The sequence below is a fragment of the Convolutriloba macropyga genome, chromosome 1 (assembly GCF_964194025.1).
Source record: "Convolutriloba macropyga chromosome 1, txConMacr16.3, whole genome shotgun sequence".
NCBI classification, from domain to species: Eukaryota; Metazoa; Xenacoelomorpha; order Acoela; family Convolutidae; genus Convolutriloba; species Convolutriloba macropyga.
This window is the reverse complement of record NC_134468.1, coordinates 25,079,574-25,103,021: the sequence shown is the minus strand read 5'-3', so window position 1 is coordinate 25,103,021 and position 23,448 is coordinate 25,079,574. Positions and strand designations below refer to the sequence as shown.

Sequence of the window (23,448 nt, the reverse complement as noted above, 5' to 3'; positions counted from 1 at the left end):
CCGTTTTGATGTAGTTTGATTTTGCCTTGATACGTTTTGAATACAGCTGCTTACATCTTGTTTATGCGTCCTTTTTTAATACAAAAGCTTCGAAGGAGTGTTTTTAGCACCTTTTTTGTTGATGCCGCGTTATTTTGGCTCCCCACCAGGGACAAACTGCCCACGCTCTCCCTCTCTCGTACGTAATCTCACGCAAGGTATGCAAACGAAACTGTAGACAGAGAAGTGAGGAATGCATCTCAGTTCTGGTGGACAAGACGGGCAAAAAGTGCGAGATGATTGCACAGAAGGGAGCTGCCCTTGATGGTCCCGAAAACACTCTGGGGTCAATCTAAAAGGCAGCAGGCTGCTTCAATGAATTTGACGGAGTAGAACATGATGTGCAATTGACCCGAGACAAAGTGGCGGTTGTGATTCACGACGAAACTGTGGACCGGACAACAGAATGGGACAGCTATGAACAACGGCGATTGGCTATAAAGAGTATTGACTGGCAAAAAAACTGTAAGAACTATCCGAACAACTTGAACGTGATTTTTGATAATTTGATGCTGTAAATTTATATCCGCAACCGACAAATATAGTTAAGCCCCCTTAATTTGCACAAATTTATATCCACTTTTTTCGTGTATTTTTTCCCTGGTCACCGGCAACCAACCCCTTAATTTTTTCTCGGAAAATAGCAATTTTGACAAATTTTTGTCAAAATCCAGAATTAATCAAATTGCGGTGTTTCTTTGCTGTTTTTGACATAAAAAGCGAAGCAAAAAAGTTTGAAAAAATCGATCAAACTTGAGAAAATTGTGCAATAATTTATATAAAGCGTTGATGGATTGCGGATCAAACATTTGTACCAAAAAGAGTAAAAATTACAACATTTTTTTCAACATTTTCATATTTTGAGAAAAAAAATCAGATAAATGATTTTTTCACAAATAAGCGCATAATCTCGGAAAGTCGAGAAAATTGTTCATTTAGCATCAAGGTTCGGAGTCTGAGCAACACTCACATCAGCTATGTTGTAATAATATTATATGGTTTTCATATTAGCTGCCAGTTCACTGCATCACGCCATAAAAACATTGCCTCAAGCGATACAGGACCATTTTAAAAAAGGAGTTTACGCATTATCGGGTCTGAGTTTCAGTCCTAACGCGATGAAAGTACGAAAAACTGCTCAGTTTCAATTGAGTCATTTCTTCCGTGATAAGAAGAGGCTAGTTATATGGCATGATGTGGTGAACAATTCATTGTCCCGTCATCGCAGTAACAACAATAAGCCTTTAACACCTTCGCAGCTTATTGCAGTGTTTGAAACCTATCTGGAGCGTTAGCAGCCATAGTGCATTGCCCCAGAGAGGGAACTCCTGATATTTACAATCAGTTCAAACTTAAAACTCTAGTTACCATCCATATAGTGAAAGACATTTTGGCCAGACGTAAACAGAAACATCCTAGTTTACTTAAAGAGTACAGAGGTTTACATCATAATCCTACGCTTGAGCTAAAAACAGTCACTATAGTGTTAGCACATAAAAACAACCAGCGGTCCTTGATAACACGCTCCCGACCAAAAAAACTTGCTAAGCGCTGTCCTGAAACGCTTCGCACCAGTCATGCGTTCGAGGAGGCGGAACTCACTCAAGCCTGTGATAACCTGAATGTGACTTAGTCTTGCGTTGTAATGGGAGTCTACCGGCTGACTGGCGGTGTGACTTAGTTTACTCACAAGGTACGGTTAGTTTGTGGTTGGTTCTCTCCAATAGCGCTTTACTAAACGTTTCGCTCTCCCCATTTTTTGTGTTATTCACTATCGTCCGTTTTCTGCAGGTTATCTGGTTTCATTTTCCCGTTTCCATCTTTTTTGTTTCCGTGTCGCCGTGTTTCTTTGTTTTCCCCGTTTATCTGTTGTATAATACAGTAATTTGAGTTTCTGCTGTACTATTATTTTTGCTGGTATGCTGGTTGATTTTTTAGTCTCGTTCCTTGCTAGGGTTTGACTTAAGTTCATTCTGGAGTTTCCTGGCCCTTTCGATTTTTGGTTATACTACTTCGTTGCCGTAAATTGTTCTGATGTTAGTAGATAAAGCCCCATAATGTTTTGTGCGAGTTTGCTTGTCAGTAGCTTCTCTCCCTCATTCTAGGGTGTGACTTAAGTTTTTTCTGGAGTTACGGCTAGTTTGATTGGTTGATTTTGTTGCTGTGGTCTGCTAGCATTGTTCTTCACGCCTCCTCGCTCGTGGCTTACCGTCTCCCCACGTGCTATCCCGGCTTTCAGTCCCGTTGTCGTTACCTATTTGGTTGTTGCGGCTCATGAACAGAAAGGTTGGTGTTAGCCTCAACTTGACTATGTGTTTTGAGATCGAAGTGTGAGTTTAGAGGTTGAGTTGAAGAAGGACGTGAGACAATGACTTGGTTGGAAAGGGCGATAGAACCAGAAAAGTGCAAACTCGGTTGATTTGCAACATCTGCCACGTTTCTGGCCGTCGAAGAATTGACACAATCTCGAACAAGTTTCTTACTCTTGACTGAACCTATTTCAGTAAAGAGCTTGCTCGATTTGCCTGTACTAGACCCGTCTAATGATGGTTTAGTCATCAACTCATTTTCTTCAAGGGCTGTAGCAGCTACTTGCTTGCGGCCCTCTTCCTCAAACTGCTGTATTTCCAATCCCCGCAGCTGCGTTTTTGTTTCAATTTCAAAATCTTGTCTGGCAATGCGCAGCTCTGCCTCATGTTGTTTCTCAAGTTTTTCGCTTTTAAGTCTTGATATTTCTAAGTCTCGTTGACGCTGACTTGATCTTTTTTAAGAAGTCATGTGTGAAACTGATCTTGAATGGTAATTGTGAGAGGTATACTGCTCTGCTGTCTCTTTGACTTGGACCAAATTGATGTACGCGCTCGACGTTTCCGTCCCGCTCGTATCGTTTTCTCGCTTCGTCGTGCAGCGTCCGCTCGACGTTTCCTTCTCGTCCGTACTTTTTCCCGCTTAGTCCCGCGCCGTCCGCCCGACGTTTCAGCGCCCGTGCGATTTTCCCGCTTCGTCGCGCGCTTTTTGCCCGACGCTCCTGTCGGTCCGGCCGGTTTCCGGTTGTGTTTTGCGTTACTCGTTCGGCGTCTCTTCCCGTCCGTCTCGTCACCCATTCTGTCCCGTATCGCACTTTCTGCGCTCACCATTCTTTCTTTATTTCGCTGGGTACTACTGTACTCGACGAACAATTTTGCTCTTGGCGTTTTGCTAGGCAAACCGTCACACTAGGGTTTTGTTTAACACATTTGTCTTGTGTTGTTGTATGTAAGCGAGTGTACTTTGGTAATACTACTAAAATAAACTTTTGGTTCCTGTTTTGATAAGATCATGATAACATTGCAAGACAAATTCAACAAACTTTATAGTACGAGGGCAAAATTAGAGGCTGAACGTAAAAAAATCTATGGTGAAATAAACAATGCTGTGGATTTTCCAGAGAGGAAAGTTAAGATCGAACGTCTGATTGTGAAGTGCAAGGATGCCTTTACTAGAGTAGTTGACAAGAATGAAGAGCTCTTTGATCTGGCACAAAAACGGAAGATCCAGATGCTGCCTGTAAGAACCTTGAAAAATGGTTAGAGACTACAACAAAGAATACTGACGAGTTCATTGCTGCTACTCGAAGGTATATCAATTCGGTTCAAGACAAAAAGACAGCAGAGCAGTACACCTCTCACCATTCAAGATCAGGTTCAGATATGAATTCCTCAAAAAAATCAAGTCAGAGTCAACGAGACTTAGAAATATTAAGACTTAAAAAGGAAGGAACTTGAGAAACAACAGGAGGCAAAGCTGCGCATTGCTAGACAGCGTCTTTAAATTGAAAAACAAACGAAATTAAGAGAATTGGAAATTGAGCAGCTTGCGGAGGATCATCGCAAGCAAGTAGCTGCTGCAGCCCTTGAGAAAATTGAGTTGATGACAAAAGAATCAGCCGTTGGGTCTGGTGTTGGCAAAATAAGCGAGCTCTTAACGGAAAGAAGTTCAGTCAAGAGCAAGAAACTTTTTCAAGATTGGGTCAAAGCGACACCGGTCGCGAACATGGCAGATGTTGCAAATGAACCAAGTTTGCACTTTTCTGGTTCCGTCGCCCAATCCAAACAAGCAATTGTGTCATGTCCTTCTTCAACTCAGCTTCCTAACTCACACTCGAATCTCAATAAACTTGGTCAAGTTGAGGCCAACATCAATCTCCCTGTCCATGAGCCATATAAACCGAGTAGAAACAATGTAACCAATGATGCACATAATGCAAACAAAACCATGCTAGAGCAGCAGCCTCAGGCTACACCTCCATCACCACCAATAAACTTTGGAATTCCAACTCAACTAAACGCTAAAAACAAAGCCCAACAACTGTCTCAAGCAACATGTAACTTCGATGGTTCACAGTTATATTATCAATATCCTCGCAGGTTGAGCATGTCGGGACAGTTGAAATAAATCAGCCCTCCGCGTTCACTACCTTTAAATGCACTCGTTAAAGCTCCGCTAGCACCTAATCCGCCACAAGCACACATAAATGTACCAACCTACCATCCCCCGTTTTAAACCCCGTGCCACCGCTTTTCCCGTTAATCCCACCAGCATTCCGCTTTGCTCCTTCACCGCCACAAGCACTCCCACTACACGCCAAGAATCCCGTGGCAAATAATGTCAATCTGTTACCCTATTCTCTACCTGCACCATTTATTTCCTCCGCAAAACTTTTTGTACCAGAATTGATTCATCCACCGCCCCCAAAAAGAGGTTACAGCCCCAAATTTTGTCCCCATAACCCAAGTAGCCCCTGCTCCTCCTGAGCCAAGTGTCTGGTGTTTTCCCGCGGCAGTCCCATCTTATGCATTACCAATTGTAGGTACATCTGTAAACTTAAACACCGTACAACCGGTCTAGCAACCCTCATGCCTCTATATCGCTCAGCTCCTCTTTTCATGTGCAAGCAGCAACAAGGTCCCAAAACTACGAAACATCAGACTTCATGCAACCGATTCCAGTTAGTTCTTCCACAGGTACCACCCACATCTTTGTTACTCTGATCATTCGGTCAACGTATGGAGCTATCGCTTCGAAAACCGTTGTGTTGGGGTGGCCAACACTTTCGGCTCCTTCTTTGGACTCCACAGATTTGATAAAGCAGTTGGCGGACTCAATCACTTGTTAGAAGAACGATCCATTGCCCGAGTGGAAGTTGTCAGAGTACCTGCAGTGTTATGAATGGTTCGGACAATTTAAAAGCGCCATATACTCAAAGACCTTGAATGATGTTGTCAAGTTAACGTAATTAAAAACTCTTGTAACTGGAAGAGCCAAAACCGCCATCGCTGAGTTCGCATACTGCGGATTGATGTATAAGGATGCACTTAAAACACTTGAACGTAAATGTTGCCAACCCCAGGCAATAGTCAGTAAACACTTAGACAAATTCAGCTCTCTTCCACCACTTAATATGCACAATAGTGAAAACATCATAAATTATTCTGCAAAAATTTCAGTTCCTATTGGGTTCTTTAAATCACTTGCATATGACTGGGACCTTAAGAGCACCTCGACCTTTAACAGGGCAGTGAAAAAATTTCCGCCCAATATGAAAGAGTCTTGGTCAATTTCCGCGTTCCAAAAGCATTGGGTAAAACCGACACCCCTTGTCTTCAATGACTGGTTGAAACAAAAAGTCGAGGCTCAAAACCTTTGAATTACAGTTGACGAGCTCTTCTGGTAAGGATACCACGGCTTTAGTTTTGTGCGATACCGCTTGCAGTAACACTTGGCTGTCCACTGATCTTGAAAATAGACTTGGTTTGCACGGTACAGCATTGAAACTAACAGCCAAGATTATAAATACCGAGGAGGTTGTAGACACTAAGTTAGTTGAACTAACTGTAACACCACGCGACAACCAAGCAGTTGAACCATTTAAAGTCAGCCCTTATGTAAAGGAAATTTTGAATGTAGGCGCCGGTGTGATCAACATTAAAGCACTTCAGGAAACATACCTGCACCTAGCAGTTCTATACCCAGTTACATATTGCTACGGAAACATCGAGATGATACTTGGACAGGATGTGTATCATGCCATCCGCCCTTTAGAGTACTTCGCTGCCGACGAGAAGTGCTCGCCCTTCGCTGTTGGCTTACCCATAGGTTGAGTTCTAAGCGGCCTTCTAACATCATCTTCAGGTGTAGTCTCGACTTGTTTTAAAACAAATATGGAGCAGGATTTTGAACTCGCTAGTCAGGTAAAATCTTGGTACGACATGGAGTCGTACGGCGCACTTAAGCAAGTAGACCCACGATCCGCCGCGGATGCACAAGCGCTTGATATTCTTGAAAACACCACAGTAGAAAATGGAAAAAGTACGTTGTCGGAATGCTTTGGGCTGATGATAACATCGAACTGCCAACAATTACTTCTCGGCGCTGGTTTAATTAAAATCTTCGGAAAAGCGGCTAACGAAAGACCAGACTTTAAGGGAAAAGTATTCAAATACCATCAATCAGGACTTAGACAAGGGCTACGTAGTAAGGGTCAAAGACGCTTATAAGGTGGAAAGCCGCTCGGAACGAAAGTGGTACCTTCCACACCATCCGGTTTTTAACCCGAACAAGCCAAGGGCAAGGTTCTTAGGGTACTAAACGGAGCAGCTAATTTCCATGCGCTTCTCTTAATAAGTCGTTACTCACCGGACTTGACTTACTACAAAACCTAATCTATGTACTCCTACGGTTCGGACAACATCCATTTGCCGTATCCGCCGACACCGAGGGAATGTTACTCCAAGTTGGAGAGTTACCATGTGATCAGCCATCAATGCGCTTTCTGTGGCGGGAGGACCCCACGTCAAATGTTGCGGTACACCAGTATACACGCCACATCTTTGGGGCAAAAGATTCATCCACCTGCGCCAACTACGCACTTCAGCCCACGGTAAGTGATAATGCTAAGGAGTACCCAGAAGCTGCGAAAGCCGTCATTGAGAACGACTACTTAGACTCGCCCCCCCTCCCCCCCGAGAAGGCCCTCATTAGGTCGAAGGAAGTGGTACATCTTCTCCATCTAGGTGGGTTCAAGCTCACTAAGTTTGTAAGCAATGTACAAGATCTGGCTGACCGAATTGATGGGTCTGCTCAATCCACTGAACCGAAAATCATCGTTTCATCCAAGGAGGAATCAATGCACGTGCCTGGGCTTAAATGGGATCACAACAACGATACTCTGGTTGTGAGCAGGGGTACTAACAGCACGATCACAAAAAGTTTAACCCAGCGCTTGATCTTAATTCTTCTGTCAAAGGTCTATCGCACTGTCTATCGCAAGGTCTTTAGCAGGTTAGCTAACATCACTATTCGAAGAAGTTACTTTTCAGGACCTTTCCAACATCTTGAAATCCACATGTTTAGTGATAGCTCTCAGGACGTATTCAGTGCAGTAGAAATTCTTGGGGCTCAGGTAACTTGCACATCCGGAGAGATTATGACAGAGCTGCAGTCTGTCTTGTGCACGGCCCATGTTGCACCTATGAAGATAATGAGAGTTCCTGAGCTGGAATTACAAGCCGCTCTCCTCGCTGCCCGTTTAAAAAAGGAAATCTGTCGAGCATTAACGGTTACTGTGGATAAAGTATTTATGTGGACAGTTAGTACCATCGTCTTGCAGTGGATAAACTCAGCAAATAAACACCCTATCTTTATTGCAAATCTTGTTAGTGAAATCCTAGAGAACACCAGCGTTGGCCAATGGAACCACGTTGCCACTTGTAATAATCCCGCAGAAGCAGATGCTGCGTGTTATGTCCGATGAAGGTTTGCAGTGCAGTAGCAATCCTGGGACATCTGGGTAAGAACTAAGCAATTCCATTTCGTACCAAATACTGACGTCGTTTATATCATCAAGCTCGGCGTTGTAACCAAGGGACAAGATGATGAGTCCATCTCATCTTTAGCCGCATCTGTAACCACAAAAGTAACCACCCCTTAAGGAACAAAACATTAATTTAATTCCATTTGATAAGTTCAGTTCTTTTCAAAAACTAATTCGTGTCACCGCATATATGCTCCGTCTTGTGCAATCTCATGAAAGTTACCGTATTGTAGACGGCAACGTAGCGGACCCTGTTGAGCGTGACGAAACTGAGTGTCAACTCCAGTACTTGGTTCAAGGAGAGTCCTTTAACACTGAAAGAAGGGATCCTCTTGACAACAAATTCATTAAGAGGACCAACCCAATTGCTCAGTTTACTCATTTTTTTGGGCCTAATGGCCTCATCCGTTCTTCTGGTCAACTCCGTTCAACTGGTTGACTTTGACACTAAGCATTCTATCGTGCTGAATGCGCGTCATACCTTTGCTAAGCTGTTCCTATGGCATACTCATCTGAAGAACCATCATCAGGGCATCGATTATTACGGTCAAAGGTACAGGAATGTTATGCCATCCTTAAATTACGTTCCACACTGCGTTCCATCAAATCAAATTGCGTCTTGTGTATAAAATTCCATGCAGCAACCATTCAGCCGATCATTGCAGACCTCCTAAAGGAGAGACACGCATAGCAGTCTCCTCCCTTTACCAACTCCGGGGTTGATTACTTCGGCCCATTCTACGTCACTGTTCGCCGGACTAGCGAGAAGAAGTGGGGATTTCAATTCACTTGTCTGACTACTCATGCTGTCCATGTTGAAGTCGTTCCGTCCATGGACACTAGTTCCTGTGTAATGGGAGTGGAGCGGTTCGTCTCCCGTCGGGGTACACCCGCTCTGATTTGGTCAGATAATGGTACGAACTTTATCGGAGCTGAGAAAGAGCTCCGTGAATGTAGCGAAAACTCAATCCGCTCAGTGTGCCGCACCAAGGTGGCATCTTGGAGAGGTTGGTTCATAGTTTTAACAGGTTACTGTACACCATCCTCGGTACACGCCACCTGACAGATGAAGTGTTGAACACTCTTTTTTGTCTTGTTGAACACGCACTAGCACTATACGCACGTCAGTTAACACCCATAATCGCCGACCCGTCCGACTTGAGCGCATTAACACCTAATCATTTTCTAATCGATAACCAAGCAACCGGAATTCCGTCCATCGTTGGCGTCGACGATTTCGATCATCGTAAGCGGTACGCCCGTGCACAGTCCTACGCCAATGCAATTTGGGCACGTTGGTATAAGGAGTATGTACCTGCACTGAACTGTAGATCTAAGTGGCAGACGCCTGCCAAGCAGCACAAGGTTGGTCATTTAGTTTGGATCGTTGAAGAAAGTAACCCTAGGGGTTACTATCAAACTGCTTGGATTGGAGAACTCCGTTATAGCTCCGACAGCATCGCCCGCTCCGCCGTCGTACGCACGTCGTCCGGATAGCTCGTCCGCCCACTCGTTATGCTTGCACCGATCCTCCCAACATTTTCTTCCGGGCCCGAGGATGTTACTGAGTAGACTAAGTGAGCAATGCGTGGATTGTATTGAACAATTTAAATAAAGCGAGAAAAGTTTATTACGTAATCTCTTAACCATGTAAGTCTTACAAAATATTAAATGCACAAAGAAACTCTTCTAATTTACGTAGAAAGGTCGGAAAAAGTTCGTTTAACATAATTTTCGTCGAACCTTCTAATATAATAAACCGATTGCGCTCATTTTAGGCTTAATCATTTTATGTTTCAAAAACTTCTCGGTGATCAGTCTTAGACTAAGACCTGCCAAAAAATGTTGCTAGATTTGCCGAATATTTATATATATATATATATATATATATATATATATATATATATATATATATACATATATATATATATATATATATATATATATCAGGGATTACAATAATTAGCAAGTATTAAGATTATTCGAGACAAAGGAAAAAAAAATGCAAAAAATAAAATTCAGATTTTCATAAATTTTTAAACTGTGATCACATCAAAAAGACCGGAATAAAACAGCAGTTTGTCTCTAAAATCCTGTAATAATAAACAATGGAAAAGAATTTTTCACAAAACATTTACTTTTAAGAACCAAAAATTCTGGAAACGAAATTGTTGTTGATATAATTCACATGGATACATTGCAGAGCCATTGAACAGAGTTGTCAGTCAAAGTTAGTTTTAGGTCAACACATGATTCAATTATTTTAAATAAATAAAAAATTCAGAGTCAATATGAAAAAATTTGTTCATTACATTTTCCGCTGAAAAAATTGTCCGCCTCTCTTGGGTTGGTCAAGAATAAATCCAAATTTTTTACTATTAATTTTTTGCGTCCCCTTATCAATGCGTTAAGTTCTAAGTTTCATAGTTTGGGAGCTCATTTCGGCTAAGAGTGAAAAAAAAATCAATGAAAAGCATTGTTTCCTTGATCACCGAATTAAGAGGTGTTTGGGGAAAAATGACCAATAACTTGTTAACTGGTTCAGAAGGGAAACCTCCGAATTACTGGCGAAGTTTCGAGAAAAATTTAACATACTAGTTTTCGGTTTTTTGTGTTCAAAAAAAAGAGTTTCTGAAATTTTCAAAATTTTTTGAAACATGAACTAATTTTGGGAGAATTTATCTCAAACCGACTAAGGTTGGGCGAAGTGCTCTGTGGTAGTAGCCAGAATGAACTGGCGGAATACAGCTTTCGATGGGCTGGAGTTGGGGGAGTGGTGGGAGAGGACTGGGGGTACGACGGGAGGGGGTGGGTGGTCAAGCGTACGGGGTTCGGGTTGTAATGAATTGAAATCTGGGAGTCTACAGTCAGGTGACGAATGATGGGAGCCCAATCGGCTAACAATTACTTTTTGTGTGATACTTTGTAGATTAGCGACTTAGCGCCCTCCAATTTATACCTGGTTATCCCGTTTTTGAGAACGGGATAACCGTGTTGAACACTCTTTTTTGTCTTGTTGAACATGCACTAGCACTATACGCACGTCAGTTAACACCCGTAATCGCCGACCCGTCCGACTTGAGCGCATTAACACCTAATCATTTTCTAATCGATAACCAAGCAACCGGAATTCCGTCCATCGTTGGCGTCGACGATTTCGATCATCGTAAGCGGTACGCCCTTGCACAGGCCTACGCTAATGCAAATTGGGCACGTTGGTATAAGGAGTATGTACCTGCACTGAACTGTAGATCTAAGTGGCAGACGCCTGCCGAGCAGCACAAGGTTGGTCATTTAGTTTGGATCGTTGAAGAAAGCAACCCTAGGGGTTACTATCAAACTGCTTGGATTGGAGAACTCCGTTATGGCTCCGACAGCATCGCCCGCTCCGCCGTCGTACGCACGTCGTCCGGATAGCTCGTCCGCCCACTCGTAATGCTTGTACCGATCCTCCCAACATTTTCTTCTGGGCCCGAGGATGTTACTGATTAAACTAAGTGAGCAATGCGTGGATTGAATTGAACAATTTAAATAAAGCGAGAAAAGTTTATTACGTAGTCTCTTAACCATGTAAGTCTTACAAAAATATTAAATGCACAAAGAAACTCTTCTAATTTACGTAGAAAGGTCGGAAAAAGTTCGTTTAACATAATTTTCTTCGAACCTTCTAATATAATAAACCGATTGCGCTCATTTTAGGCTTAATCATTTTATGTTTCAAAAACTTCTCGGTGATCAGTCTTAGACTAAGACCTGCCAAAAAATGTTGCTTGATTTGCCGAATATTTCTATATATATATATATATATATATATATATATATATATATATATATACATATATATATATATATATATATATATATATATATATATCAGGGATTTTAATAATTAGCAAGTACTAAGATTATTCGAGACAAAGAAAAAAAATGCAAAAAATAAAATTCAGATTTTCATAAATTGTTAAACTCTGATCACATCAAAAAGACCAGAATAAAACAGCAGTTTGTCTCTAAAATCGTGTGATAATAAACAATGGAAAAGAATTTTTCACAAAACATTTACTTTTAAGAACCAAAACTTCTGGAAACGAAATTGTTGTTGAAATAATTCACATGGATACATTGCAGAGCCATTGAGCAGAGTTGTCAGTCAAAGTTAATTTTAGGTCAACACATGATTCAATTATTTTAAATAAATAAAAATTTCAGAGTCAGTATGAAAAAATTTGTTCATTATTTTTTCCGCTGAAAAAATTGTCCGCCTCTCTTGGGTTGGTTTCTATTTTATCTTAGAATGTCAAGAATAAATCCAAATTTTTTACTATTAATTTTTTGCGTCCCCTTATCAATGCGTTAAGTTCTAAGTTTCATAGTTTGGGAGCTCATTTCGGCTAAGAGTGAAAAAAAAATTCAATGAAAAGCATTGTTTCCTTGATCACCGAATTAAGAGGTGTTTGGGGAAAAATGACCAATAACTTGTTAACTGGTTCAGAAGGGAAACTTCCGAATTACTGGCGAAGTTTCGAGAAAAATTTAACATACTAGTTTTCGGTTTATTGTGTTCAAAAAAGGGAGTTTCTGAAATTTTCAAAATTTTTTGAAACATGAACTAATTTTGGGAGAATTTATCTCAAACCGACTAAGGTTGGGCGAAGTGCTCTGTGGTAGTAGCCAGAATGAACTGGCGGAATACAGCTTTCGATGGGCTGGAGTTGGGGGAGTGGTGGGAGAGGACTGGGGGTACGACGGGAGGGGGAGGGTGGTCAAGCGTACGGGGTTCGGGTTATAATGAATTGCAATCTGGGAGTGTACAGTCAGGTGACGAATGATGGGAGCCCAATCGGCTAACAATTACTTTTTGTGTGATACTTTGTAGATTAGCGACTTAGCGCCCTCCAATTTATACCTGGTTATCCCGTTTTTGAGAAAACTCAATAGTATCAGACAGAAACCATCAAGCGCATAAACGCATAAGAAAACCAACAAGACCAATATAAATGCTACAAGCATTTCCGAGTGCAGTTAGTTATGTGCAAGTGTGGTTAGCTAGCTCCCTCTTTAAAAAATAATCTGTGGGAGCAGAACATGCGAAAATCATTAGTTTTCTTAAACTTCCTTCTAGACTTAAACATTTTTTGTGCTCAAATAACTTAATTCCCTGATATCTTTCCACCGAGTAAAATTTTAGTCCCGGCCATTTTGACCGGAAATTGTAACAGGCGCCAAAATTTGGGGAACTCTGTCAATTGTTATTTTATTCACTGCCCGATGAAATTCATAGTTCTGAAAATGAGTAAATTTGACGAAAATTGCAACAAAGCAAACATGTCGACAAGAGCTGTCGTGGCCCCTTTAAAGAAAAGCTATATGCCTCTATTAAGATTTGTGTTTTGCCTTTGCATTTAAAAATGAATATGCAAGGGACTTCAAATGGATAACACACATACTAGTTCACAATTCTCTCAAAGACAAAATCTGGTGGGGAAAGCTGATATCAGCGCTCGAATGAAGTAACTGAATGTCTCAAAACACGTGCAAAAACTTAGGAACTTGTCCCAGCAATGTGCATGAACGCGACTAAAAACTAAAATTTATACAGATGTACAAATTTTTAATTTATGAACAAGATATTAAGGCATCATTGAGCTGATTATAATGGCAAAATTTTCTGATTAAAATTTTGCAAATATTGCAAAATTCAATGAATATAATAAACATAACAGACTTCTGCTTGAGAGCAACTTGACATTTGAGAATAAATCTAATTTTACAAGATGAACTTTGGCTTCCCATACCTAACTTTCAGAGTAATTCAGTATACTGAATCAGAATGATTCTCAGAAATATATCAGTACTGATTCAGACTCTGTTCATGTCCAATTTAGCTCTGAAATCCACTGATTCAGACTCTGATTCAGTACTGATTCTTTATGGACGTTAGGTACGGGTTAACTTTTATTTACACTTTACCTTTTAAGGTATGCATCGCTGCAGATTTGGTTTAGGCTAAGGCTAGCTTGTAAGTAGGCACTATTAGCACACTTGTAGTAGTAGAAGTGGTAAAATGAGGTACCAAACACTGCACCACAAACAATTTGAAACAAAGAAAGACAACTCATCACAATCATTGGATGTTCAAACTGAATGACATCAGAGCACAAAACTAAGTTAAACAGGAAAAGCGTCACTAAGGTGACACCAAAGCACACTGATATTGCCAGATGCATTTGTTTCCTTGACATTGACACCCTCGCCCGCCGTGCAAAATATTTCTGGGTTTGTGATAATGATGGCAAGTGAGTGTTATCGGTCAGCAGATCCGAGCTGCTACTGTATCTTTCTTCCAATGTTGGAGGAGATGCATCTCCCTTGCTATTCTTTGACCATTTAGTAGACCACTAAACCCAAAAGAACTGTCATTTGTGACACTCACGTGCATTTTTAAAGTTCCGGATCACAGCAGTACCAAACACTAGTTTTTCACGCTAGTTTTCCAAGCGCTAGTTTTTCCTATAAACAGTGCCAAATTTTAAAACTTTCAAAGTTTCAAGTTCTGATGAAGTCACTGAGAAAATCTGGTATTATTCAAGAGCCGCGAAAGGGTTTGAGATGCCAGACAGAATTTAGCAACTTATGCGGTAACATTGCTTGAAACACAAAAAAGTTGCAACTTTGAAAAATAGCACTGCATATAGGAAAATATGGCAATGTATACTCTGGCACTGTGGAGATTTGGCATTCCAAAAACTTGAAGGTTACATAACTCTGATAACGTCACTTCGATATGCAGGCTTATATCTCAACGACGACGTGGTTCTTGATTAATATCAAAGTCACGTAAACTATACATAAAAATCAAGCAAAGTTGCAAAACGCTTTTTTAGAAGCATTTGACTTGCGATAAAAAAAATTCGCGCAAATACCTCTCTGAACAAAAGCTTATTTCGCCGGAATAAACAATTCATAACTTTTGGAGTGTGTAGACTCTATTCAATTTTAGCCACTTTGTGTTTTTCACGATCCCCACTTGCAAATTATGTGTTGTTACCAAGATGTTACAATTTAAAAACATAAACGGACTAACGTTGGATGAGTTGCTCTCATAACACAGGCAAGAGGAACTTAATTTAGAGGGGGTTCAGCTTAGAAACGTTTTACGGGGGTAAAAACGCCTTCCCCAGAGGGGTTTGTAAACCGCCCCTCCAGAATGGCCGTTCAACTATTTAATCACTAAGCTAGAGCGGCGTTAATTCTATTTCGCTTAAAGTCGCTATTATATTGGCAACAAACGTTTCATCGAAAAGAGTAACTCAGATACTGAAAAAATAAGAACTCAAGCGTGAAAAAGTCATTGAAGAAAAAAATGTTCTGGAACAACGGCGCAAGAAACACACGTTTACAATATTTGCTTCAATCTTCTTTCGAGAGCAGCTTAAATGTAGCACGTGCGCCTGTTGACGTAACAAACGTTTTCCCAATAATCGTAGGGAAAGATGGGGAGTTGGACTAAAATGACCAATAATCTGGGGGGGGGGTTCACTTGTTTCAGTGATATTGTGCCAGGAAGCAGGTGCGAAAAAGACATTAACATTGCAACATCAAGTCATTATGTTGATTTTCAAGATGTAATTCAAGGTTGGAGAATGGATGACTGTTTTCAGGTAGCAAAAGAATATTTTGTGAAGTTAATCTCAAGAAATCTTTAACTCTTGCCAACGAACAACACTGGGCAGGCACAGCTAAAAAGACTGTAAATTTGCAACACCAAGTCAAAATCTTGATTTCAAAGATGTAATTCAATGTTCTGCAAACTCATGATTTTGTCACGGTAGCAAATAAGATTTGTGCAGTGCCAAAAGTTTTAACTGTTGCAAAAAAACAACAGTGGACAAAGGGTAGCCCAGGCATTTTGTGCGAAAAGAAAAATAACTCAAGGGTCTTTTTTTGAAACGAAACACCACCAGCACTGGCGTCAGTGATGCAAGCTGATTAGCTTGGTGTTTTGACCTCTAGCGACAACACCACTAACACCATACAATCATTATTAACTGAAGGCGGAACACCACAAAGGTAGGAGCTTGTTTGGAGCCTATAATTCTCTTGAAGATTGAACGATGGTAACTTTTGTTAATCTGGAAAATTGTGCATATTAAAAAATTACGCATCTTTTTTTAAGAGCAGAAAATTCATCGTTAGGTTTCTCAGAAGTTTGAAATATATAAGTAATTGAAGAGTGATTTATATTCGCGCGCAAGTATAAATCTCTCTTCAATGACTTCATATATTTCAATTTTCTGAGAAACCTAACAATAAATTTTGTGCTCTTAAAAAAGATGCGTCCTTTGATCTGAGAACAGAAAATTCATTGTCAGATTTTCCGAAGAATCACGTATAATCTATGAACCATCTGCGGACGGCGTTTTATCCCAATGGGCGTTTAGTAGAATATAAGAAAATGAAGCCGAGTGTTTCCCGCTCTCTCATTGGTCAAGCGAGTTGCATCTATGGCGGTTGAGTGGAGCGCAAACCGACCGCACACCATAGATACTAAAACGATGATAGGTGAATTACTTCGCCATTTCTTACATTTGTTTTTTTATATGACCGATCAGATCTTTTGGCCAATGAAAATCAAGCAATAGGCTAGAGTTCTCATTTTCTCATTTTCAAACATTCGGGAGCATTCCTAGCTCCATTCTGCGCTTTTCTGTGATTAATTTATAATCGTCCATTAACTCTATACTTATGCACGTTTCTTGTTTCAATCGCGCCGACAACAAAATAGGCACTCTATAAATCATAGTTTGAACTATGAGTTCGTCATAAAATTTTCATCATAGTTTATGTCATCTAAAAATAGCTGTCATTTTAGTAGACTGTTTTTACCACCCTCCCTTCTGCAATTTTGAATTTTTAGTGGTAACCGTTATAGGTTCTTATCTAAATCTTTTATATTTGCTGTAATAATTGCTTCTTCGATCTCCAAATATATCTCAATACTTATTGGTTTTAATACATCATATATGCTGCATCCCAATAAAAACAGATCAAAATGAGTAAACACGGCAAGGGCAGTTCTACAATTAGACATTGAAAACCGTGATTTCGAGTAGTTTAGAGTTGGCACAAACCGTTAGTTGAGTATCAACAGCTTCGTGATCAGAGAAAGGCATTTTTGACTCCTCACCCAGCCGACCCCAGGGTCTTACTCGGGTGTGATCACAAGTGATTGAGTCACAAGATTGCCTTGATAAGGATGAAAAGATTGACCGTATTCCAGAACAGTACAGGATATAGTCTATTCGGGCACCAGAGGGGAAATACTTGAGGTATTCAGGTTCCACAAGACAATTGTCCTAAAGCAACGGGCACAACTCATTATTTCGTTCTTTTGCCCCCTTCAACCAAATTTTGTTTTTCTTTGTGTAAAATAATATTCTTCTAACACTTAGAAGCCATGCTTACTTTTAAGTGATTTGTAGAGCATAAAGAAAAGAAGTGAGACTATCCATTACAATTTATATATTCCTTTAAAAAGGTGCAAAGCATCATCAATTATGAGGGGTCATAATCTATTATGGAGAGAAACAATTGAAGAGTACGAATTTAACTGTTAATGCGAGAACTATTCCTGCTTGTAAATCCGATTTTTAAAACTGACCGGCGAGAAACAACTATAAAACATAAACAGACTAACGTCGGAAAAATTGCTCGCGAATGACAGACGGCATAATTTAATTCAGAGGCTGTAGCCTTGATAATTTTTTCTTCATGGGCGCAAAAACATCAGCAGACCGTAGCATTCGAAACCCGACAACCTGCGTTCTCTTATGTCGTCACCTCGCTTGAGTTATTAACCACTAGGCTAGCACGAACTTGTCCTCGAGTCTCCAGCAATCGGTTTTGTTTGAACAACAAACTTTTTTTCGGCCTGAGTGCAATTGAAATCACTCAAAATTCAAGAAGTGCGTGAAAAAGTCACTTGAGAAGATTTTTTTCCTCATAAAGTCCACCATAGCAGGCAGATTGCCAGAAATTAGCCGCAATAGCTTCGTAAAACTCAGGTCTCAAAAACATAATGAAAAAAAAAACAGACTAAAACATAAACAGACTAAAACATAAAACAGAACAAAAAATTGCTCTCGAATGAAAGGCGGGGGCGATTTGATTCAGGGTCTGTAGCCTAGATAAATTTTTCCTGTTGGGTGCAAAAACAACAGACGAAGTTCTGATTTTATACCAATCTCCTGATTCTATTTCGTCACCTCGACAGAGGAATTAACCACTCGGCTATCAGGGCCTTGTCTTCGTCTTCCTAACAATCGATTTTGTTGGAACAACAAACTGTGTATTTCGGAGTGGGAGCAACTGAAATCACTCAAAAGTCAAAAAGAAGTGCATAAAAGTTGTTTGAGAAGTAAAACAATATTCTAGCAGAAATACGGTCAAGCAAAAAAATTGCATTAAAAAGCCAGACACGATTACAATAATTGCTTCTAATTCGAGAACAATTAAACAGAACAGTTCCTCTTCTTTTCATAAAATGCTGCGATGAAATATTTTGATCGAAAATCTTTGCAACCTAGTGTTGCTTCTTTTAAATGCTCTCAAATAACCTTCATTTGGATTAACATACACTCTGTTGACCTTATATCCTTGAGTTAAAGTCAGGAAAAATCTTTTTGAATGCGAAAAGTCTCAGTTGTGAGCGTGAGGTAAGTCACGTGATCTAAAACTTAACAAGTTGATCACACGGATGAACAAAAGGGTAGCTCCACTAAGACTGATAAATGAAATCAAGCTGACAGTTCACTCAATGAACAAAAACGTCACGCGGGCTTTCACTGATTGAATGAATAAACAAGAACCAGAGTTAAGTGAGCGTCAAGTGCACGGTAGTAACAGCAATCTTGGCAACTAAGAAGTCAAACAGAAGCCAAAAATATCTTGCTAGTCGAACTACTAATAAAAGAACTTCAGCATCCAAAAAAAAACAGAAAAAATAGGAGTTGAAGAAAACAGATAAAAGTTCTGAGCACATTGATAAAACCACCAAACGCTGTGAAAAGTAAACAGCAATCAGACTATTCGAATTTTCAAAAAGCTGCCACATACTTTGAGGTTTTACCGCACAAGTCATTGTATTAGGTTAGGCGCTATTATTGCTGACCATTATTAATAAAATCATAAAAACGCATATCGATTTAATTTTAAATACCGACTAAAATGGGATTAATTCCCCCCCCCCCCCCCTATGTCCAACGGTTTGACGGACTGACTTAGCGATTCGGAGTTATGGTATGTTTATGAGGGCTGGAAGAGAAGGTAGTCAAAACCACCGCGTAGAAGAGGGAGGACTGGAGGTGTGCTGCGGTTGCGTGGGGGGGGGGGGTAATTGAGTGGAGGGGGTTGGGAGAAATTAAGGGGGCGACTGGGGGTCAAATTTTCAAGATTAAATATCACCATGAAATTGTCTCCTGAAAGCAGTTTTGGTGAATCGCTTTCTGAGACACTGATTAGTCGTACGGCTCTAAGAAAAGTTAATGCTTTCTGAACGTTACCTATTGATCTCGTTTTTGAGGACAAAATGTCATATGGGTGGGTCAGACAAAAAATTGGTCAAGCCAAAAATTGCATAAAAAAGACCACAGGACTAATATGTTCTTGCAAAATTTGTTTGAGAGCAATTAATTACTCAAACGAATCTTTTGAGTAAAAAGACCTAGTTGGCTATAATAACTGCCCCAAATTACATTCAACAACAGTTATAAATAAAGTTCCCTCGCAATTAAAATTAAAACCCAACATCTTGATTTATTTAAAAATAACGATGAATCTCAGATGAATTGCTCCCAAATGACTGATAATGGACTCTATTGTAGCTTATCGCATCCCATGTGCGTAGTAAGGCCACTAGTAGGACATAAAAAGGAGCACATAACTATAATAATTGCTTCAAAATTCATGAAAAATCAATTAAAATTTGAGCTAAAAACGCATCCTAATAAGGTCCTAATAAAGGAAATGCTTTTCATTTGGTATCAGTTAACAAGAGGCGACAAAATTGCGTTCTCACAAAGCAACATTGAAATTTTCAATTTTTTAAATTACAAATACAATGATTTATAATGTACGCTAATGAAAAATTCAAATACAAAAACGCAACCTCAAGACTGCGGTTGACCAAATAGCAAAATAGCCTGAAGGAAGCCAAATTATCACTTGCATTTTTCTTTCTCAAATTTCTTGTTCTTGTTCTGTATGTTTTCTTACTATTATTTCTCATTATCGACAGGTACGATTGGACTTATTATTTTACGTCAATTTTTATGTGTTTTCAGTCCCGCCAATTATGGTTTTCTGGTTCTTGTTTTTCCTTCTGTGGACCAATTTTGATTTATTCTGTGAAATTATTGCTGGGTCTGAAAACTGAAACAACCACTCTCGGGGCTCTCTATAGAGACATCAAAAAATTTTTATATAGTTAAGGCTTATAGGTTATACTTTTATGTTTTTTATGATTTTGCAATCCTTAGTATTAGAATTAATTCCTTGATTTTTAAACTTTTTTGATCGTTTAATTATATTTTAGTCTTATTCATTAAAAATGCAAGCCGTTATTTATTGAAATCAACTTTATCTTTTGACTGGTTTAATTTGTGATAACGATAGTATTTTTTTCTAAAATGTTTTTTGAGTTTTGTCTGTATTAATTTTTTTCATTGTCTTGTCTCTTTTTCTCAGTAAAAACAGTTTTCATCAGATTTCTATCGCAGTCTCGGTGTCTCTGTGGCGTCATTTTGTAGCAACTTTCATTAATTCCGTTAACTTTTTTATACTCTTGACTTCAAATGATGTTGTCTTCTCTCTCGCTGTGTTTTGTCATTAACTTCGATTGCCGTTAGGAACCGATTCTTGCAGTTTCTAATTACTGACATCAGTGAAGTGGTTACTGATTATGAAACTGAGCTTACCCTTTTAATGTAATTTTACGACACTAGTTTCCAAAATTTTTCAAATTTTGAACAATGTTCGTTTCTTGACGTTTTCGTTATCTTTTTTTCTTACTTTTCTCAAAATATTACTGATGCTGGTTTTAAATGGTGTGAATTTGATGAAAAAATGGAATTTAGTGTGATATACTTATTCTTAATATATTTGAAGAAACTGACGTTTCCCTTTGTCCAGTTTTTTTATTCTTTCATCGTTTATATACGCCTCATATATTTTGCTCGCTATAAAAATATCATAGCCGGCAGAGTGCCGGAAAACATCCGCGATAGACTCTTGTGGCCTTCCGTCAAAAACAACTAATGAAACAATTTAGACAGATTGACCACCATTGTTTTAATAAACCAGCAGACTTTTTGGTTAGATTCGGACCGTAATTTTTATGACACACATACGCTCTATAAGTGAAAATTCCAAATGGAGCTTTTTTAAAAATAATTTTTGAAGCCGAAATCTCCAAACTCTAATACCCAAGAATTAGGGCATATAGTTTTGGCACTGCTTAGATGCACTCTATTGGATAGCGAATGCTCATAAAATGAAATGCTCATTAAGCAATTTTTGAAATACTTTTTTGTGATGTGAGTCACGCAATTGAACTAAAAGCAGAACAAATGACGTCACGCACACAAAATTTAACTTCACAGCAGTAGAAATCAGTGAAATTGAAGAAGTCAATTCAAGAAATCAGGTCCTAAGAATCATCGATTGAGACGACAAATTACAAAAAAGCACGATGTCCCCAATAATAGTCGCTATCGCTTCGCGGCTATCAATAAAAAATTACTGTGAACATTTTGGCGGTCGTCTAACTAAATACTTCTTTTCTTTCAAATATAATTTGAGAAATTTATCCGTATCTCCTTCTAAGCAGTTGTCCTCCTCGATTTTTTTAATAATCATCGTAGAAAAGTCCAGGAGCAATTCTTCGCTGAATTTCAGCTGTCTGCGGCTGATTTTGAGTACTTAAAGTCATTTTTGTCACATGCTGAATGGACACCTGGCCGTTTTTCAAGCGCATTTAATTTTGTTAAAACGCAAAACCTAAACAAATTGAATTTTGGGCTCAATTAATATATATTTGTGTTCTATAGAAAATTGGATAAACGAATCTCACCTTTGTTGTTCGATAAAACTACATCTGGAGTTTTTTATACGAAAAAATTAATCCAACCGGTAATAACCTCAATGATATATATGTATGTAGGTTTTACTATGAAATAACATCAACCTTGAAAACATAACCGACTAACTTCAGGCAAATTTCTCTCAAACGACCGGCAAGCGTTTTACTTTAGCAACGATTTTGTGTTTTAATAAACAAGCAGATTCTTTGGTTAGATTCGGATTATAATTTTTATGACACAAACACGCTCTATCAGAAAAAAGCCAAAATGGAGCTTTTAAAATTGATTTTCGAAATAAAAATTTTAATACTCTAATACCCAAGAATCAGCGCATATATCTTTGGTACTACTTAGATGCACACTATTGACTAGTAAATGTTGATAAAATATAATGCTCATTAATTTGAAGTAATTTTTTTGGGTGATTTGAGTCACGCAATTGACCTAATAGCAGAGCAAATGACGTCACGCACACAAACTTTCACTGCATAGCAGTAGAAATCAGTTAAAATGAAAAAAGTCAATTCAAGAAATCAAGTCCTAAGAATCATTGATGGAGACGATCCACGTCCTCAATAACGGTCGATATCGCTTCGCAGCCATTAATAATAGTTAATATAAACATTTTGGCGGTCGTCTAACTAACTTCTTCTTTTCTTTCGAAACCAATTTGAGACCTTTATCTGTATCTTTTTCTAAGCAGTTGTCTTCCTCGGCTTTATTTATAACCATTTTAGAAAAGTCTAGGAGCAACTCTCCGCTGAATTGCAGCCTTCTGCGTCTGAATTTCTGTTTTTAAAGTCATTTTTTGTCTTTTTCTGTATGGGTACCTGGCCATTTTTTAAGCGCACTTTTTTAAGAACGCAAAATCTAAGTAAATTGATTATCGAGCGCCTTAATAAGTATTTGTGTTCCAAAGCACATTTGATAAAAGAATCTCAGCTTTGTTGGTTGACAAAATTATAGCTGAAAAAATTGTATTAATGTTGATTTCTTGTTTCAACTAAAAATGAAATGTGTTGTTTAATTCAAATTTTGAGTTTTTAATACAAAAAGAAAATAATCAGACCGGTGTTAACCTTACTGTTATGTATGTATGTTTGTTTTAATATGAGATTAAATCGACTTTTAAAACATAACTGACTAATTTGGGCAAATTTTTCTCAAACGACAAGTGAGCGCTTTACTTTAGCTACAGTTTTGTCTTGCTAATAACCCCAGGATCAACAAAAAATATGCTATAACTCTCACTTAGGTTTTTATAAATAGTTTTGAATTTTAATGGGAACCTTTTCTTCAGGATGTTCACGTTTTTCAACTTTCTAACGTCATATTAACGTAGAGTTTTGAACTTCAATCCAGTTTTGTTAATGTGATTTTACTTTGTTTATTGTGATATCACGTCACTAATTTCCAAAA

General features: G+C 38.9%; 1 protein-coding gene across 2 annotated transcripts in view; it reads right to left on the bottom strand.

The window, feature by feature from the left end:
- Window positions 1–13,829: 13,829 nt before the first annotated feature.
- Window positions 13,830–23,448, bottom strand: part of LOC142347574 (sphingomyelin phosphodiesterase 2-like) — a 28,943-nt gene continuing 19,324 nt past the window's right edge. For both annotated transcript variants that reach the window (XM_075398942.1, XM_075398943.1), the window contains 2 exons: window positions 17,023–17,247; window positions 13,830–14,289 (listed from right to left, as the gene is read on the bottom strand). In XM_075398942.1, the coding sequence (XP_075255057.1) occupies window positions 13,858–14,289; window positions 17,023–17,247 (657 nt within the window). In that variant the 3' untranslated portion in view covers window positions 13,830–13,857. The remainder of the gene's footprint in view (window positions 14,290–17,022; window positions 17,248–23,448) is intronic.